Raw genomic sequence first — 21,821 nt, forward strand, 5'->3', positions numbered from 1 at the left:
CTGTGTTTGGTCTGCTTGTCGTGGTTTGTTCTTGAGAAATCTGCGGACTGTAGTTTTCGAGTATCATTTCTTCTCGAATACGTTGTATAGGTGGTTCTCCTCTGTTTTCCGAAGTTCGTCTGTGCTGCAGTGTGTGGTGGCTCGTCGGAATAGTGTTCTGATACAGCTTTGTTTTTGTGTGTTGGGATAGTTGCTGGTGCAGTTAAGTATTTGGTCAGTGTTTGTCGGTTTTCTGTATATGCAGGTTTATAGTTCTCCGTTGTCCTTTCTTTCGACTGTGACATCCAGGAATGCGAGTTTGTTGTCGGTTTCTTCCACCATGGTGAACTTTATGCCTGTGAGGGTGTTGTTGATGATGTTGAATGTCTCTTCTATCTTGTTTCGTTTTGTGATGACAAAGGTGTCATCTACGTAGCGGACCCAGATTTTTGATTTGATGGTTGGTAGGGCTGTTTGTTCAGGGGAGAACCACCTATACAACGTATTTGAGAAGAATGGATACTCAAAAAGTACAGTTCGTAGATTCCTCAAGAACAAACCACGAAAAGCAGATCCGCAGCACCTCCTCTTCTGTGACGTGGACTCTTTTTCATCACTATTTATTTCACTACAGCCTAAACCTCAACCTGAGATACAAACTTTCTCAAACCTTGCAAGGTAGATAAATCCCCAGGATCTGATCAAGTGTATCCCAGGGCATTGTGGGCTGCTGGAGTAGAAATTGCAGAGCCCCAAGCAGAGATATTTGTATCACTGGCAGTCATGGGTGAGGAACTGGAAGACTGGAGGGTGACTAAGGTTGTGCCATTATTTAATAACAGCTGTAAGGAAAAACCAGGGAATTGCAGACCAGTAAGCCTGACATCAGTAGTGGGTAGGTTTTTGGAGGGGATTCTGAGAGATAGGATCGAGGTGCATTTTGAAAAGCAACTATTGGTTAGGGATAGTCAGCATGGTTTTATGTGGGGGAAATCATGTCTCACAAACATGATTAAGTTTTTTGAAGAGAGACTAAGGAAGTAGATGAAGGAAGAACAATAGATGTTATCTCCATGGACTTTTCTGGTTTGTAAGTTTCAGTCACCCTACTATAGGAAGAATGTTATTAAGCTGGAAAGGGTGCAAATAAAATTTACATGGATATTACTGAACTAGAAGGTTTGAGTTATAAGGACAGTCTGGATAGGCTGGGACTTTTTTCCCCCTGAGGTGTAGGAGACTGAGATGTGACTTTTTGAGGTTTATAAAATCATGAGGGACGTAGATAATATAAATAACCAAGGTCTTTTTCCCAGGGTATGGGAGTCAAGAACTAGACGGTATAAGATTAAGGTGAGAGGGAAAAATTTAAAAGGGACCTGAGGGACACCTTTTTTCCATACAGAAGGTGGTGCATATATGGAATGTGCTGTCAGAGGAAGTGGTGGAGGTGAGTACAATTGCAACAGGTAATTAACATTTAGACAGGTACATGGATAGGAAAGGTTTGGAGGAATACAGGCCAAACACAGGCAAATTGGCCGAGTTCAATTTAGGAAACCCAGTCAGCATGGACAAGTTGGGCAGAGGGGTTTGTTTGTATTGTTTAACTCTGACTGTAGACTGATTCTACATAGATAGTGAAGCAACCAACAGAGTACTTGACCTCACCTTAATAATAAATCAGATTGATATGATTTATTATTTGATTTATTGTTATCATTGTCACAGTGAAAAATTTAATGCATGTACTACAGGCATAGAACAGATTGAGGAATACAATGTTACAGCTGCAGCAAAGGTGCATAAAGAATGAGGTCAGCATTTAAATTTGAAGTATGACAGGTCCATTCAGAAGTCTAATAACAGTGAGGAAGAAGCAGTTCTTGAATCTGTTGGTATGGGTGTTTAAACTTTTGTATCTTCTGCCCAATGGAAGAGGTTGGAAGAGATTATAATGGGAGTAGTCTTTGATTATGTTGGGTGCCTTTCTGAGGCAACGAGAAGTATTGATAAAGTCAATGGATGAAAGGTTGACCTGCATGATGGACTGGGCTAAGTTCACAACTCTCTGGAATTTTTTTTACAGTCCTGGGTAGAGTAGTTGCTGTACCAAGCTGTGATGCATCCATGTAGCATGCTTCTATGGTGCATCTATAAAAATTGGTAATGCCAAATTTTCTTAGCCTCCTGAAAAAGTAGAGGAGTTGTTGTGCTTTCTTGACCGTCACATCAACGTGGGTTGCAGCAGGACAGATCGTTGGTGATCGTCACTCTCAGGGGCTTGATCGGACCATCTCCACCTCAGCTCCATTGACTTAGATAGGAGCGTGCCCTCTATCTTTCTTCCTGAAGTCAATAACAAGCTCTTTCATTTTGCTAACGTTGAGGGAGAGATGCTATCTTTACACTATGCCACCAAGCATTCTATCTCTTTCCTGTATTCTGTCTCGTCATTGTTTGCGATCCAGCCTACACAGTGGTGGTGTTAGTGTACAAAATATACGTATAAAGCCTTGTCCTCACTAGTCTACCTGTAGAAAATGCATCTATGCTTGACAATATCTGTAGGAGTGATCACTGCAAAGTCATTTTAGAAGTGATGTCCCTCTGCTGTCCACAAAGATCAGCCATGATCTTATTGAATGGTGAAGCAGACTTGACAGGCCAGATGGCCTACCCCTGCTCATATTTCTCATGTTCACATTGTGGAATGCCGTTCAGCATGTTGATTGACACAACCACTATACTAAATGAGAAGTTTAAAATGGGTCTCGTGACTCAAAACTAGAAACTGAAGCACTGTAGAACATCAGCAACAGCAGAATTGTATTCAGTTACAACCTGTGTCAAGCTAGGAGTTCAAACCTGATTCAATGAATAATGCAGGAGGGCATGCCAGAAGTAACAGTAGGCATGCATTAAAATTTGGTAGCAAGCTGGTATAGCTACAACACGGGAACACATGCACACCAAACAGTGAAAGTTGCATGCAATCAGCAAGACTCCAAAAATATCCCTATTTCCAATAATGGGAGAGTAGATCATATCAATGCAAAAGGCTGAAACAATTGTATCTATCTGGATCCAGAAGTACTGAGTGAATGCTCGATCACTGTGTCCTCCTGAGTTTGCCGGCATCAAAAAAGCCAGGCTTCAGTCAATTCAGTTCACTCCAAATGATACTTGGCTGAAGGCACTGGACACTGCAAAGGCTATGAGCAACAGTACTGAACATGTGTGCTCCAGAACTAGCCGCACCCTGAGCTAAGTTGCTTCAGTGTAGCTACAGCCTGGCACCTGCCTGGAAAAACGGAAAATCACCCAGCTATGTCCTGTCCACAAAAAGACTAACCCAACACGGCCAATCACCATCTCCTCAACCTACTTTCAAACAATTAGCAAAGTGATGGAGGATATTATTAACAATGATATCAAATGACAATTACATAATCTGCTCATTGACACTCACGTTAGATTATGTATTTAACCCTATTTGCCAAAGTTCATGTGCCCTTTTTGTCTGTATATCTGTAATATTATCCCTAATCAAAAACACCACTCCCCCTCCTCTTTTTGCCTGCCTTTCTATTCTTCCTATAGCATCTATACTCTGGAACATTAAGCTGCCAGACCTGTTCATCCCTTACTTACATTTATGTAACTACTATGATATTCTAGACCCACCTTCCCCACCATGCACTGATTTCATCTGCCTTGCCTGTTGCATTGAAATAAATGCAGTTTAATTTATCAATCCCATCCCATTCTCTGCTTTGTTCCTACGTGTCCTGATTGTCTGACTTGCACGTTTTCCCAACTGCCCCAGTCTCAAGACTGATCTTTTTTCTCACTATTTCCTTGACCCCACCCCCAATCTTACCAACACCCTCAATCCCCCCAACAAGTTAAATCCTCCCAAGCAGTTCGAGCAAATCTCCCCACCAATACAATTCAGGTACAATCTGTCCTCCTTGTACAGGTCACTTTTACCCCAGAAGAAATTCCAATGATCCACAAATGTGAATCCTTCTCCCCTGCACCAGCTCCTCAGCTACGCATTCATCTGTTCTATCCTCCTATTCGTACTTTCACTAGCTCATGGCACCAGGTGTAATCCAGATATTACTACCCTTGACAACCTACTTCTTAAGTTCCTGCCTAATTTTCTATGTTTTTCTCCTAAAAATCTTGTCCTTTTCTCTTTGTATACCGTTAGTTCCATTGTGTATAATGACCTCCTGCTGATCCTCTCCCCTTTAAGATTGTTCTGCACCCCTTCCAGGATATCCTTGAACCTGGTTCCAAAAAGGCAACACACTATTCTGATGTCTCTTTGTTAGCCGCAGAAACGTCTGTCTGTGGCTATGACTTGAGAGTCCCCAATCACAATCAGTCACTTGCAACCTGATGTACCCCTTGTTACATTACAGCCACTGTCAGTGCCAGAACCGGGCTGTCAGTGCTACATCCCCCTGAGAGTCCATTACCCCCTACATTTTCCAAAACAGCATACTTGTTTGAGATGGGGGTAGCCACAGGAGACTCCTGCACTACTGCTCACCTCTCCAACCTTTCCTGGAGCTAACCCATCTTCCTGACTGTATCTGTAGTTTCTCTTCCTTTTCTGAAACTCCTATCCATCACACTCCCTTGCTCTTGTTAATTCCTCATTGCTTTTAATGCTCCAACAATCCATGCAAACTAATAGGATTTGCAACCAAATACACTTCCTGCAGATATGACAATCAGGAACATTGAAATTTTCCTTAACCTTCCATATTCAATACATTACTCTACTAACGGCCATTTTTGCACCTTAATAATCTACAGACCAAAACAAAAGCATAATCTTACTGCTCTAAAAACACTGCTCCAGGATAAATTAGTACATATGTTTTATATTTATAAACTGTAATCGAGACAGATCTCAACGAAATAATCAACAGAATCCCACTCTACTCATTATTGTAGATTTACAAAAAAAGTAAGGTTACACTTTGGGGAAAAAAAGCTACTTAGCTATTCCCCTGCTCTGAATTCTCCAAGATCAGCTATGAGTTTCACTGTTTATTTTTCTTAGAACAACTCTGACGTCCAGAGATACCTGAAACCAAATTGCAGAGGCAGTCAATTGTGCAGGTTCATGGATCCTCCCACATTTTCTATCTCAGCAATCAGCTCCAACATTGAAAATACCTCTAAATAGGAGCACCTCTTAATTTCAGGTATTTATTGAACCTGGATCCCCAGATTGTACCTGAGTCTCTGGGTTATCAGTTCAGTGGTAACACCACTCGGCCTTTGCCTCACTATTGTCCAGCATCATTCACAACTCCTCAGACGTGAAGCAGTCTGAGTCCACTTGCAGCAAGAGCTGAATACAATTAAGCTTTGAGCTTCTGAATGGCAAGTAACATTTGCACTACACAGATGTTATGCAATGACCTCCCCAAGAATAGAGAATCTTACCATTACCCTGTGCATTTAATGGCATTACTGTCACTGAATTTCATCAATATATGTCATGGGAGTTACCACTGACCAGCAGAGGATTGGGAAGCTCACTTGGCTCGATAGCAGGTTTGCAATGCAGTGTGATGCCAACTGTGCAGATTCATTTCCTTTACCAACTAAAGTTACCATAAAGGTCTTGTCTTCTCAACCTCACCCCTTGACTAAGGTGTAGTGACCCACAGTTTAAACCACCAACAGTCTTCTTTATCTCTAATGAGAGAGCAGCCCAATGATCCTCTGCGACTGTGGCGACTTTATCTTTTATTGACCAGAAGCCGAACATGCACAAATGTGTTAATACAAGATCAGACACTAAGAATTCTGTAGTGAGTAACTAACCACCTGAGCATGTCTACCATCTACAAGGCACAAGTCAGGAATGTGTCTCTCTACTTGTCTAGATGCATACAGATGACATTCAAGAAGCTTGACATCATTCAGGACAAAGCAGGAGGAATACAAAAAAACATTCAGCATCAGGTGGTGGAGAAGTCAACATTTTTGGTATAACTCTTCTTCAGGGATGGAGGTGGGGTTAGGCGAACTGTAGATAAAGGTAAGTGGGGAAAGGGTCAGAATGATGAGGTAGTGATAGATTAATATAGGTGGTGGGTACGATCTGGTTGGTTGATGGGAGAAATAAATCTGATTGGTAGCTGGAAGGAAAGGTCAGTAGGTGCTGGAATGGAAGGGAGGAGGCCTGGAGAGGGAGTCAGGTTATTTGAAATAGAGAACTCAATGTTGAGTCCTCCAAGCTGTAAGCTGCCCAGGCGGAAGATAAGGTGTTGTTCCTCTGATTTGCGGTCTGATTCACTGGCAATTGAGGAGGCTTAGGCTGGACATGTTGGAGAGGGAGTGGGAAGAGGAGTTGAAATGGGTGGTGACCGGGAGGTGAAACGTTCCCTTAGTTTATGTTTGATCTCACCAATGTAAAGAAGACCACATCGGGAGCACCGGATGCAGTAAACTAGGTTGGAGGAAAGGCAGTGAACCTGTTTCATGTGGAAGAACAATTCGGCCTTTTGACTGACTCACCATCTAACACATTGACACATTTTCAACTAGTGAAATGGCAGTAGCAGCAATGTGTACCATCTTCAGCACTGATGCTTTGCAGCAACTGAACATGGCTCCTCCAAAAGCACTTTTCACACTTGCAAGCTCTACCACCTGGAAGAACAAGGGCAGCTCTACTGACCTGGGGACATGTCTTCAGACCTTGGTAAGAGAGACTTTACAGATTTCACTGGACTGAGATCATCTTCACTTTATTGATACAGATCTATCTGATTTTCCTCTTATCATTTGAACATTGTAATGAATGTTTATCATTGTCTGCTCAGCCACTTCAGAGGATAGTGCAGAGTCAACCATGTTGTGTGGGACTGGTGTCACATAAAGCCCAGACAGAGCAGTTGTAGCAGGTTCTCTTTCCTTGAAGGTCAATATTTGGGGTTCTTTGACAAACTGAAAGTGTTCTTTTTTGTTTATTTGTTTCCTCAAATTCCAAATTATGTTATATTCCCATTCGCAGCATGCAGGGATTGAGGTGAAGAGCAGAGATACCTTTTAAAGGGGAAACCAGACAAGCATATGAGGGAGAAAGGAACAGAAGATCTGCTGATAGGATGAGGAGTAAGAGGAGGATGGTGTGAAATGCAAACTCTTGGATGGACCAATTGAGTGGAATGCCTGTTTCTCACTGTAAATCTGTTTATGTAACATCCTGTTGTTGGATTTGAACTCTCAATCTCTGAACTGGTAATCCAACACCATAGCAACTCAACTGTAATACACGGATAAATTTATTTGAATGTCTTTTAATATTTTTTTAAAGATTTTAGCTGAAGGTTTTGCCTTTGCCAAAAACCTGAGCTTGGATTTAATAAATTTGCTCAGTGCTGCAGCTGATGGCTGAAATGGGATGTGCAGTCTGAACAAATGCAATGATCTAATTTCACGGGATAAACCATAAGTCTTCAAACGGCTGCACTGAAGCAATATTTTCCTCATATTTTCTTCACAATTTTTGAAAGCAATTCAAGAAATTTCAAATCTTAACTAAATTAACATATCTCGTGAGTATTACCTTACTTCTTAAATATATTAGATACTCTGAGGGTTGAACTAATCTTTGCCAGCCAGATATGAACTCATCGTGAATTGATAGTCCATTTTACACTCTTCCTGATTGTTTTTCTATTATCCTCAGGCTTCCTGGAAGATGGCGATCTGGATGGAGGAAAGAAAGTTGCCACATTGTCTGCTCCTGGACACCATTCAGTATCTATGCTTTAAGCAGATGGAATGTGACAGTCAAGTGAGGAAAAAGGGCTTGCATCTGATACCTCAAACCAGGAAATAGCAGATTGGTACCACTGTGGAACAGTCTGTAACTGAGGAGTCAGCCCCTTTATCAAAGAAGAGGGAGTTGGAGGAAATCATGTTTCCTTTTCCTGTTTTACAGAAGGATTGTACTACAGCAGAGAATTGAGAGAGAAAGGCACCGTGGATAAATTCTGACCATCACCCAAGGAACATTGCTCAATACAAAGAAGGTTGCGTATTAGGGGACTTATGACTTCTTATTAGGTCTGAAACTGGTCAGTGGTGTGGGCCTTCCATCTAAACACCTTTCTGAAGGTTTGGCTCTGGGTGATTCGTCAGGGTGAGGAAGCGGTGTGATGACAGCTTCAAAAATTCATCGAGCCTCATGAGCTACTGACTTGTTCCTACAGGTGAAAGCCACTCATGTTAGGTGTCTGAGTAGGGCACACAAGGTGCATCTGTTCTAACCATTGTTAAAACAAAGGCAGCTACATGGAGAAGAAACCCTTCAAGTGTGAGGTTTGTGCTAAAGCCTTTGTGACATCTTCAAGCCTTCTGATGCATCAGAGGATTCACACAGGGGAGAAGCCATTTAGGTGTGAAGTGTGTGAAGCATGTTTCACCCAATCCTCCAATCTACTTACACATCGGCGGATTCACACTGGGGAGAAACCTTACACATGTCAAGTATGCAACAAATCATTCTTGCAGTCATCGAGCCTTCGCAGACACCAACGCATTCACACAGGGGAGAAACCATTCAAGTGTGAGGTGTGTGACAAATCATTTTCACGGTCATTGACTCTTCTTGATCACCAACGTATTCACACAGGGGAGAAACCATTCACGTGCGAGGTCTGTGACAAATCATTCTCAAGGTCATCAACCCTCCTCGAACATCAACATATTCACACTGGGGAGAAACCATTCTTGTGTAAAGTGTGTAATAAATCATTCACACGGTGTTCTGACCTGCGTGTACACCAGCGCATTCACACTGGAGAGAAGCCATTCAGGTGTGAGGTGTGCAACAAGTCATTCTCTGATTCCTCAGCCCTCCGGGAACACCGACGTATTCACACAGGAGAGAAACCGTTCACGTGCAAAGTGTGTAACAAATCATTCACACAGTCATCAACACTCCTTGTTCACCAACGTATTCACTCAGGAGAAAAACATTTCACATGTGACGTGTGCAGCAAATCATTCTCTCAGTCTCGGACTTTCCGTGTACACCAATGCATTCACCCAGAAGTAGCCATTAAAGTATGAAATATTCTTTCAAGTTTGCAAAGCTCCTCTTCTAACACAGTTCACATATGAGTATGAATGGCTTCTCCATGTGTGTGATAAATTATTGTCATCTGTCTTCGAACATTTGCGTGGGGGAAACAATTCACATGCGAGCTGCACAGCAAATTTCCAAATTCATTGAACTTGTGTAATCAGCAAAGTACAGAAGAACCTCGATTTATCCGAATATTAAGTATCTGAATTTTGGATTATTGAAATAGGATCTCAAGGTCCTGCAAAAATGTTACATTAAAGTGGTAAGTGAATTACCTGTACTGAAGAACATGTGAAAATGTTGGCAAAAACAAAGAAACACAAGCACTTCAAGCATCAGCGACTGTATTTTTTTACATAAGCATTAGTTATACAGCCCTTTACAAAAGTAAGCGTTTTATTCCCATTACCATACTGGGCTGTTCATAAAATTAATGGCAGAGAAAGTAAACACCTGCGCAAGGTGGTGCTTCTGTCTTTCTATCGCGTGACACCGAATTCAGCGGAAACTGACAAATGCTATTGTGATCGTAGAAGCTGTTTGAGACCTTGTTTAATGCTAGGATTTCATACATTTATGTGATGGTAAGGATTTAGTCCTCAGTTTAACCTGCAATTTGCAGAATGTAAAGATTGTTTAAATTATACATTTAAACAAACTCTCCGGGGAGGGAGGGATTAACCTTTCAAGTATGAGATTTGCAATAAATCTGTCTTTGTCTCTTTAACCGTCCTGAGACCCCAGAGGATTTACACAAGGTAATCTTGGAAGGTATAATGTGTTTATGACCAGGGTTTCATGTGCTGTTCAGATCTGCTGAAGCACCGGTGGATTCTCATAGCATAGAAACCATTCAGGTGTGAGGTGTAATACTTGGCTTTCGTACAGTCACCACATCTCCTTTTCCATCAATGCACTTTCACACAGGATAAACTGTTGATGTGAGTTTCATAATGAAGTCTTCACATGTTTGTTGGATACTGTTTGGAATACCAGCAAACCTAACAAGAGCTACCTAGCTAAGTTCTTGCTCAATATGTTCTCAGTAAAAACCTCTCCACAAGCTCACAGTGCAGGACATACAGTGCGATTGAGGCACAGAACAAGAAGCAGCTTCCACTCCTCTCAGTCAATGAATCGCAGCAACTCCTGTGCTGCTGGACAATAATGTCAACAATGGAGTCCTCAAGCAGTGTGATGTCAGTGAAACATGGGACTTGGAGCAACCCTCATGTAGTGAGGACAACCAATTTTGTTTGTATCCAGAGCAGTTACACAAACTGAATGACACATTACATCTTGAGAAAAACAGCCTGGCAGATGCTTTGTGTATGAATTTTTCAACCAAAGAGATGTACAGCATGGAAGTAGACTCTTCAGTCCAACTTGACCAGGCCGACCAGCTAACCTAAGTTAATCTAGTTCCATTTGCCAGCACGTGGCCCCTATCCCTCTAAATCCTTCCTCTTCACATACCTATCCAGATGTCTTTCAAATGTTGTAATTGTACCAGCTTTCATTACTCCTTTGGCAGCTCATTCCATACACACACCACCGTCTCCATGAGAAAGGTGTCCTTTAGGTCCCTTTTAAATTGTTTCCCCCCATCACCCTAAATCTATACCCTCTATTTCTGGACTTTCCCACCCCAGGGAAAAGACCTTGTCTATTAACCTTACCATACAGCATACTAAAGGCCCTTCGGCCCTGGATGCTGTGCGAGTCCTCTGTCATGCCCCTCATGATTTATAAATTTCCACGAGGTGACCCCTCAGGCTCTGACAATCCAGGGAAAATAGACCCAGCTTATTCAGCCTCTCCCAATAGCTCTAACCCTTCAACCTTGGTCCTATTCTTCTAATTCCTTTCTGAACCCTTTCAAGTTTCACAGCATCTTTCTTATAGCAGAGAGACCAGAATTGCACACAATATTCCAAAAGCGGCTGAACCAGTGTCCTGTTTAGCTGCAGCATGAGCTCCCAACTCCTATATTCAATGTACTGACCAATAAAGGAAATTATACCAAACATTATCATCACTATCTTGTCTACCTGTGACTCCACTTTCGAGGAACTATGAACGTACACTCCAAGATCTCTTCGTGCAGCAACACTCCCCAAGATCTTGCCATTAAGTGTACAAGTCCTGCCCTGATTTGCCTTTCCAAAATGCAGCACTTCACATTTATCTAAGTTAAACTCCATCTGCCATTCCTCAGCCCATTGGCCCATCTGATCAAGATCCTGCTGTTCTCAAGTAAACTTCGCTGTCCACTATACCTCCAATGTCATCTGCAAACTTATTAACTATATCGCCTATGTTCGCATCCAAATCATTTACATAAATGACAAAAAGCAGTGGACCCAGCATTGATCCTTGTGGCACTCCACTGGTCACAGGCCTCCAGTCTGAAAAGCAACCCTCCACCACCACCACCCTCTGTCTTCTACCTTTGAGCTAGTTCTGTATCCAAATAGCTAGTTCTTCCTGTATTCCACGTGATCTAACCTTGCTAACCAGTCTACCATGAGGAACCTTGTTGAACACCGTAGTGAAGTCCATATAGATCAGATCCACTGCTCTGCCCTCATCAGTCCTCTGCTACTACTTCAATAAAGTTAGTAACCACTATCTGTTTGGGAGAGAAAAGTCGAGTCTGATAGCTGACCACTTCAAACTATCTTTCTCAAACTACTCCTATCTATTCTGAACTGGTTGCAAAAAGATGTTACTTTCATTTCAAAGATATCAGTTACAACTGAACACTTTTTTTAAAAGGTTATGGTTTCCATGCTGTGTATAGGCAGAGGAAATTGGAACCAGAAAGATCAAACTTTTTTTTGATTCACATATGATCGTTTTCTTTATGGATTGTGTGTGTGTGTGGAATCATTGTAAATAATATTGCATGCTTTTTTTCTTATCACAAAGGGAATGTTGGATAAGTACACTGTAACTTTCCATGTTGTGAAATCTGAAACTGAAGCTGGGGGGTGGAATCATTAGAAAATTTCGAAACTCAGATTCACAGATATTCAAAAGCATTGAGGGTTACAAAGTGAATGTAGCTGATGAGATAGGAATATGAAATGAAGAGAGGTGCTGTTTTGTTCAAAGACACAATTACAGGTATGAGGAGGGCAGATGTGTTGGAAGGATCATCAGCTAAGGAAACATGGATTGAGCTAAGGAACTAATAAGGGGAAACAACACTGCTGAGAGTATACTATAGCCCTCAAAATGTCAGAGGAGCAACCAGTACCCAGGCAAACCTCTGAGAATGCAATTACAATTAGTTCGAGCCTTGTCATTGATGCCTGCATCATATAAGATTGAAGAAGAAAAATCAAAAGTTTCTGTCTGACACCATGTGCTCAATACTACAGAAAGCCAAGAAGAGGACAAAATGTGAAGAGGTGAAATCAAAAAGGAGATTCCGAAAGCAAATAGAGGGTATGATTATACACAAGCTAAATCAAAGTGAACCCAATTATGTTTTATCAGACATAGAAAGTAAGACTAGGATTAAAAATTCAGCCCTTTGAGCCTGAATCAGCATTCAATATGTTCATGGCTGGTCCTCTAATTTAGTGCCCTGTTCGTACTTTCTTCCTAGATCCTTTTTGCACTAAGAATAGAATAGAATATCCTTTATTGTCATCTTAGGTACAAGTACCTAAGTACAAATCTTGGTTAGAAAAGAGGAATAAAAGGAAAAATAATAGCATTATTTAGTGTCTAAAAATAAGTTAGAAATAAGATAGTTATAACAGACTTATAGAATTTACAGTCGAGTAAAGAGTTTCAAATAGTAGCAGCTTGGCACATGGTCTGGCTGCCCACGCCAGGCACAGGTCTAACAATTGTCCTGTTCCCTTCCACCTTCCAGTTTGCTCCTCACTGGCACTCAGCAGCAATAAGGTAGGTCGCACTGCACCAGGACATGGATTTTCCCCTCATGCTGTACCACGACTCACTTCCCCACATGCTGCACCAAGACACAGGTTTCCCCTCGCACTGCACCAGGACACTGGTTTTGTCTCGTGCTGCTCCAGTACCCGCGCTACTCTAGTATTCCGGTTTCCCCTCATGCCACTCTGGCACTTGGGTCTCTCCTTGCACTGCTCCAGTACTCTGGTTTCCCTTTATGCCACTCCGGTATTCGGATTTCCCTTTGCACTGCTAAAAAGAAAAGAAAAAAGAATAGGCAGAGCAGAGGAGCTCCATTTGGAACGTCCCACTCTGCTGCATCTTGCCAACTAAATCTAACTCCCCCTTGAAAACATTTAAATGTTTGGTCCCAACTGCCTTCTGTGGTTGAAAGTTTCACAGGCTCACCACTCTCTGGATGAAGACATTTCTCTTCATCTTAGTCCTAAATGGCCTACTCTGTAACCTTAGAATGTTACCCCTAGTTCTGAACTCTTCAGTCATTGAGAGCATCCTTTTTTTTTCCATTTATCTTGTCCAGCTAGAATTTTATACATTTATGTATGATTCCACACCAACACCCCCCCCCCCCCCCCCCCCCCCAACCCCAGGTCAATGAATGTAGTCCTAACCGATCCAGTCTCTCTTCATGGGTCAATCTGCCAGCCTAGAAATCAGATTGACAACCCTTTGTTGCACCCTTTCCATAGCCAAAATGTCCTTCCTCACATAAGGAGACCAAAACATGCATATACTATACTGCAGATGCAGACTCACCAAGGCCCTGTACAACTGCAGCAAGTATTCACATGCTGTCACTATGATGGCCAACAACAATTTGTCGTCTTCACCACCTACTGCACCTGTATGCTTATTTTCAGCACCCAGGTCTCATTGCACCTTTTCCAGTCTAACGCCATTCAGATAATAATCTGTTTTTCTGATTTTTCTACTAAAGTGGATAACCACCCATTTATCCACATGAAACTTCATCTGTCATGCATTGCCCATTGACTCAACTTGTCTAAATCACACTGAAACATTTCTGCATCCTCCTCAAAGATCAATCTCCTCATAGAACACCCTCCCACCCAACTTTGTGTCATCTGCAAATGTGGAGATATTATTTGTTATAATTAGTTAAGTCATCTAAATCATTAATATATTGTGAATAGCTACACTCCAAGCACTGATCCTTGAGGTACCCCAGTAATCATTGCTGCCACTTGGAAAAAAGACCTATTAGGAATACAGTAGCGCCTCGACATACGAACGACCCCATTCACGCATAAATCGGTTTACAAACAGGATTGTACGTAAAATTTTGTTTCAACGTACGTACGAAATGCAAGGAAGGTATGAACGCAAAAAGCTCGTGTGCGATCACATGGTTTCATTGTTCTGCTTTGCTACATGCTTGTTGAATGCAAAAGCTCTCAGGCCCCGTGTGATCTCATTCAGTTCGTCTTTGGCGCGTATGCTGTGAACAGCCGTCCAAGCATTCTTAAGCTATCCGAACAATGGGAAGAATTGATTCAGTTCGCGAATTTTCGGTTTGCGAACCAGGTCCCGGAACGGATTAAGTTCGTAATTCGAGGCGCTACTGTATAGAACAGAATTAGGTCATTCAGCCACTTGAGCCTGTTCCACCATTCAATGAGACTGTTGCTGATCTGTGGCCTAATTCCATATATCTGCCTTTAATACTTTTGTTTAACTTTATTATCTCAAATATAAAATCAACAACTAATACTACATCTGTTGCTGTTTGTGGAAATGGGTTCCAAACGTGTACCACTCTTTGCCTGTAGAAGTGCATCTTAACATCAGTCTTGAACAGTCTCGGCCTAATTCTCAGACTATGCACTTTAGTTCTAGAATCCCCAACCTATAGAAACAGTTTGTCAACTCTTTCTTTTCTTGTTAATATGTTGAAGACTTTGATCAGATCACCCCTTAATCTTCTAAATTCTAGAGAAATCCAGCCTAATTTGAAAATCCTCATGACTTATCCCCAAGTCCAGGTATTATTCTTGTAAACCTATGTTGTACTGCAGCCCTTTAAATATAAAGGTCAGTATTCCATTATTCTTACAATTTGTTTCCAGTCTACCAACCAGTTCTCTATCCTTGTCCACATACTAATCTCAATCGCATGCCCTTTAACTTTACATGTTAATTTCTTATGTGGGACTTTATTGAAACCCTTCTGAAGGTGCAAGTAAACAATACTCATTGGGTCTCCCTATTAATTCTGCAAGTTACATTCTTGAAACTTTCCAGTAGATTTGTGAAGCATGATATCCCTTTCGTAAAGATGTGCTGACTATTTGATCCTGTAATAAATTTTCAAGTGCTGCGCTATTAAATATTTGATAATGGACTTGAGCATTTTCCCCACCACTGATGTCAGGATAACTGGTTTATAATTTCTTGACCTTTTTTAAATAGCGGGGTTATATTAGCTACCTCTCAATCCATAGAAACTGTTCCAGAGTCTTGAACCACTAATGCATCTGCTATTTTTAGGGCACTTTGTTAAGTGCCCTAGAATATAGATTATCAGGCCTTGGGGATTTATTGGCCTTTATAATCTCAACAATTTCCCGAACACCATTTCTGTACGAATACTGATTTTCTTCACTTCCTCCCTCTCACTCCCCTGTGATCCTATAATTACTGAATCACTGAACTATTAAAGGTATAGAAGGCCATTCAGTCTGTTGTGCCTGCACCAGCTATAATATACAGTTTTATGATCTAGTGTTAATCTCCCATCTTTTCCCCCATATTATACCATTACTATCCAAAAAAAATTCAAAGCCCTCTTGTCTCCACGACATTTCCAGGCAGTGCATTCCATTACAGTTGTACCTTTATTGCCTGCACCTCTAATTTCCTATTGAATGCCTTCCTTAACATTACCACTGCAGTTTAGGGGTCTATGTACAAACACCACTATCATTTTCTGCCTGTTGGTGTTTCTAGGCTCTACTCATACAGAATTCACTTCACCAGAGCTAATATCCTTTCTCATTATTGTAGTAATGTCATCTTTAATCAGCATTAATATAAATAGAATGGGGACTACCAACAGCTGTGCTTGACACCAGTCTGGATTTTGAAGCTTTCGGTTCAGATCTCTTACTCAAGACACTTTATAATTATAATCATTATGAAGTAATTGCAGGATTGTGAAGGTGATTTTACCCTTAATTCATGTCCTGACAAGACTAAAACCATTTAAAGCAACATGGTACTTGGATAGAAAGTTAATTAGAAAGTAAACCTATACTTAAGAAAATTTCAGGAAATGACCTTTCACCTTTTTTTGGTGCTCTTTGTCACAGTCAACATTGTCTCCTCTCTCTCCCTCTGATTTACTATACTACATGGGGAAGCTTTCTTTTCTCTTCAATTCAAGTTTTACTTTCAGGATCATTTATTGTTTCAGCATAACAAGGCAATACCAAACGCTGTTTTTAATTCTTAATAATTCAGCCATATGCCTGTATTTCTGTAAATTACAAAATTTTAAGCTGATTAATCATTATTACATCTCAATGCATGCAGAACTTAAATCAAGATTTATGGATAATGGTAATTGGTTTTTCTTAATACAGTGTTATAAAATAAAATTGATTTTTTAACCACTTGCTTAATTATCGAATACTATATCTAACTATGTATTTGTGAGGAAGTTTCTTAGATGTAAAAATTGTTCCAATGAAATCCATGTAGTTTCATGTTTCTAGTCAGATATTTTGGTCAAGTTATTGATTATAAGGAAAATTCATGAGATTGCTGTTGATATTTTTCTTGAATTTTTCTGGCAACAAAGACCATGTCGGATATTCCTTTGGAACGTCTAAAGCCAAGCCACAATTCTATGAAGTCCGTATCACTTGATCCATGTAGGACTGATGCTGCTGGATAGACCACCGATTTGTTTGATCAATGATGAACACAAACACAGCACCAAGAAATCACAGGTCCAAAGTTCAAGAAGATGGTGCTGGATATTTCTGCCTGAAAACACTCCAATTGTCAGTGGGCAAAAATGTGGCAAATGGAGTATTATGGAAAAATGTGAACTTGTCCAATTTTGCATGAAGAATAAAAAATGCAACATATTATTCAAATGGAATCAGTGAATTTGATGATACAGAGGGATCTGGGGAGAGCAAACAATTAGGAAGGGAAACAGGATGTTGTTGATAATTGCAAGGAGAGTGGAACATAAAATTAGGGATGTTTTGTTAGGTGTTGTGTAAATTCTTTGTGAGACCATGTCTGGGGGACTATAGTTTTGGCCTCCTGATTAAAGAATGTAAATGTGTTGTTCACAGTGCAGAGATTTACTCAAATCATACCTGGGAAAGAGATATTTTATCAGTAAACAACATAGACTGGAGTTTAGAAGAATGAGAGGTGATTTTATTGAAATATAAATCATGAGGGGTATAGATAAGGTGAATAGCAAAGGTCCTTTCCCTAAGTTAGGGGAGTTCAATACTAGAGGGCATATTTTCAAGGTAAGAGGAGAAAGATTTAAAAGCAACCTGAGGGGCAACATTTTCACACAGAAGGTGGTTTGTGTGTGAAATGAACTGTCAAAGTGGTAGATGCAGATATAATTAAAATATTTAAACGATGTTTGGACAGGTACATGAATACAGGTTTAGAGGGATGTGGGCCAAACACATATGGTAAATGGGACCAGTTAAGTTCAGGAAACTTGGTCAGCATGGATGAGATAGACTGAAGGGTCTGTTTCCCTTCTGTATGATTATAACTCTATATGAGATCCTGAGTGGACTGGGTCAAGGTGAACAATTAAAGGCTTTGTGAGAGAAACCAGAATTCATGGCACACTTTAAACATAAAGGGTTATCAATTTAATATGGAAATGAGATGGAATTTTCCTCTCAGATGGGTACAGGTCTTTGGAACACTTTTCCACAGAGACAGATGAAGGCAGGGTTATTGATTATTTTTAAGGCTGAAGTTGATACATTCTTGACTGACAAAGGAGTCAGATGTTATTGGGAATAGGTGGGCTGAGGCTGCAATCAGATGAACCAAGATATTATTGAATAGCAGTGCAGGTTTGAAGGACCGAATGGCCTAATCCTGCACCTTGTTCATACATGCATTCCTACATATGACCTCCTGGAACTAAAACAATCAGCCTTCAGTGCTGATAGAGCAACTTATTGTCACAGGTCAAGGAGGCAGCATCTCAATCTGACCCCACTAACAAATCTAAAAGGTAAAAAAATGTGTGGTGGGATGAGGCAGCCTGAAAGAACAACAGGCTGATAGTAATAATGTGCATCTTTGTATAGTCACCTGGACCAAAGTAATTCAGACAAAATTCCTTTCATTTGTGGGACAAATGTTTCTCTTAAGAATTAACATTAGAGAAATCTTTTTGAACCTTTTCTCAAACACAGGGGCAACTGATACCCTCCTCCAATCTATTCTCCCGTTCTCAGTAGTAGAATCCATGGGCGAATCACCATTGATGGGAGAGTTGCAACAAGTATCAAACAGATGAAAAACTCCAAAGTCTGTTCCCCCATGGAATTCCAACCGAACCTTTCAAAGCATATAGACTTTTGCACAGTTTGAGACACTGAACTCATCCTATGGATTTGAGAGGAAAAATAATCCCCCCACCCCCAACCAACCTCAAAAATGTAACTTTTCAAGAAGGGAGGTAAATTAAATTGCAGAACCGATTGAGGCAGTTCTCTCTTGTCCATAACAGGGATAATCCAGATACAGTCTGCTATATCACCTACTTCCTGTGACTGAGGAAATCCAGAGACCCAGTGATATTTGTGCACAAGTAGGAGCTTCTATATATATATTCATGTCTTCATTTGGTGTTGTCTGGTAATTTGGTGTATGGTTAACTTGACACCTTTGAAATAATTGGACTCATAATAGGAGACAGACAGGGTTTCGGAACGACAGTTGTCCTGTATGAGCACTGGAAGGTAAACAGTAGAAGCAAGTGACCCAACTTCAAGTCCATGTGGAGATGTCAGTGTGTGGTGAGAGTGGAGGAGGTGGTGAAGCAATCCTAGTACACATCACACTAGAAGGGATTGTCTCCTGTGTGGGTTCATTGACGTTCCAAGATGTCCAACAATTGTGTTAAGCCCAAAAAGATTTCTGTCCTGTGCGTTGATGAACTCGAAAACGATTTGTCACACAACCCACATGTGAATGGTTTCTCCCCTGTGTGAGTGCATTGGTTGACTGGAAAACTTTGTCTCACACTTCACACCTGAATGGTTTCTCACCAGTGCAGATCCAATAATGCTACAGGAGATTGGAGTTTTGGTTAAAGTTTCATCACAAACATAATATTATAAGGGCTACACCCCTTTTGGTTTCTACTGATCGGGCAAGAGTTACAATGACCTAGAGTAGAATCCCTCACACTTCACACCTCACAGAGTTTCAATTACTGTGTGAAGGTTTGGTCACATGCTTAAAAGAAATCTTCCATTTTATTAGATTTGTCAGCATTATAAAAGCTTCATGAATCTTATACTTTATAGATCTCTTCCCTTGGATACAGGAGGCTTTTTAAATATGTGAAGATTTTTCTAACATCTGATCAGATTCTTCCCTGTAAAGTTTATACTGCAGACAGAAGTGGTTAAGAGCAAGAATGATACATAGCTTATCTAGCATGTGAATACTTTCACCTCTGTGTGAATGCGCTGGTGTACACGGAAATTCGATGAGTCTGAAAATGATTTATCACACACCTCGCATGTGAACGGTTTTTCCCCTGTGTGAATGCGTTGGTGATTGAGGAGCGTTGATGACCTCGAAAATGATTTGTCACACAACCCGCATGTGAATGGTTTCTCCCCTGTGTGACTGCGTTGGTGGTCAAGGAGGTGCGATGGTCGCGCAAATGATTTGTCACATGCTTCACATGTGAATGGTTTCTCACCAGTATGAATACGTTGATGTACACGGAGGTGGGTTGAGTTTGAGAAAGATTTTTTGCACACTTCACATCTAAATGGCTTTTCCCCTGTGTGACTGCGTTGATGAAGTTGGAGGTGTGAAGACTGCGAAAATGATTTGTTGCACATCTTACACATGAATGGTTTCTCCCCAGTGTGTAGGCGTTGGTGTCTGCGAAGATGTGATGAGACCGAGAATGATTTATCACAAACCTCACACGTGAAGGGCTTCTCACCAGTGTGAATGCGTCGGTGTTTCACAAGTGTTGATGAGTGAGTGAAGGCTCGATCACATACTTCACATCTGAAAGGTTTCTCACCTGTATGAATCCTCTGATGTATCAAGAGATCAGATGAGTGGCTGAAAGCCATCTCACAAACCTCACACCTGAAGGGTTTGTCACCTGTGTGAATACGTTGGTGTGTCAGGAGGGTTGTCGATACAGCAAACGATTTATCACAAACTTTACATTTGAATGGTCTTTCCCCTGTATGAATGTATCGGTGTGCATGGAGATGCGATGACCGTGAGAATGATTTCTCACACACCTCACACATGAATGGCTTCTCCATTGTGTGGATGCATTTGTGTTTCATGGGTGCAGATGACTTCGAAGAATCTTGGTCACATGCCCCACGCTTGAATAGTTTGTCTTCCATGCTGTTCAACAAATGTAGCTTGTGTGTCAGGAGAAATTGAATGTGTGCAGCCCTCCTCACAACCTCACACCTTGAATAGCCTCTCACTTATAGGACTGAGTCAGTGGGCCTTGGACTTGATGAATTATTGAAGCTATAACCACAACTGGGGTTCACTCATATTTCTTTCCAGCCTCATATGACTGATCACCCACAACTGATCCTTCAGAAATGTTAGTTGTGATGGAAGGGTCCACACTAGTGACCAGTTTCAGATCAGATGGCATGTCAAAACTCCCCTGACATGACCGATTTCCAGGTGATGGTTTTAGTGTCCAACTTTCCCAGTGTTGAAACAATGCTACAGAGGGACTGGATATTTTCTCACAATTGTGCATTTGTTCCTTGGGTGATGGTCAGGATCTATCTGTGGTGTCTATCGTCTCTGTGACATTTGGTATAGTACGGTGCAATCATTCTGCAAAGAAAAAATAATCATGATTTCCTCCTTTACTGAATGGGCTGACTCCTCAGTTTGCAGAATCAGAGAATTGTTAGTGCAGAAAATAACTGTATCATGTTCCCAAATACACAGTTCACTCCCACTTTCTCTTAATTATCCTTCAAATTCCTCCTTTTCAGTTAACTGTTTTGCTTTGATTGAATTGCCCCTACCACATCACAAGCAGTATGTTCCAGATCCTAACTACTTGCTACATGAAAAATTGTTTCTTCACATCCTTTCTGAACTTTTTTAAACCAATTATATTAAATCACTGTCCTCTCATCGGAGATTTTTCCACTGGTTTGGCAGTCTGTATTCCCACGTGGGGGAATCAAATACAAGTCTATTCCTTTTCCTCACTTGACTATCACACACCCTTTGTTTCCGGTACAAATACTGGACAGTGACCAGGAGCAGATAATGTAGCTACTTTCTTTCATCCATTCAATTCCCCAAGTTCCCAGACTTCATGAAGGCAATGGAAATGAGAGTCAGGCAGAGTGTAAAACAGGCTATCAATTCGCTTTGCTTTCCAAGTTTTGTTTGTGAAGACCAGATGAAACAAACAATAATATAAAATAGAAGGTTCTATATATATAGGTTTCAAGACAAATGGGAATTCAATGGGAATTTTAAAATT

General features: G+C 40.9%; 2 protein-coding genes across 2 annotated transcripts; one reads left to right on the plus strand and one right to left on the minus strand.

Annotated features, from left to right (window-relative positions):
* Positions 1 to 8,301: 8,301 nt before the first annotated feature.
* Positions 8,302 to 17,166, plus strand: LOC132832640 (zinc finger protein 271-like; the record flags this gene model as incomplete). Its single annotated transcript, XM_060850721.1, has 2 exons — positions 8,302 to 9,374; positions 16,884 to 17,166. A coding segment is annotated over one exon (795 nt), but the record flags the coding sequence as incomplete, so codon positions are not given.
* A 2,523-nt stretch (positions 17,167 to 19,689) lies between these two features.
* Positions 19,690 to 21,149, minus strand: LOC132832994 (zinc finger protein 271-like). The gene has a single exon (XM_060851258.1). It carries the CDS (start codon positions 20,695 to 20,697, stop codon positions 19,747 to 19,749), a length of 951 nt encoding a protein of 316 aa, XP_060707241.1. The 5' UTR covers positions 20,698 to 21,149; the 3' UTR covers positions 19,690 to 19,746.
* Positions 21,150 to 21,821: the final 672 nt, after the last annotated feature.

Source organism: Hemiscyllium ocellatum, chromosome 35 (assembly GCF_020745735.1).
Source record: "Hemiscyllium ocellatum isolate sHemOce1 chromosome 35, sHemOce1.pat.X.cur, whole genome shotgun sequence".
Taxonomy (NCBI): Eukaryota; Metazoa; Chordata; class Chondrichthyes; order Orectolobiformes; family Hemiscylliidae; genus Hemiscyllium; species Hemiscyllium ocellatum.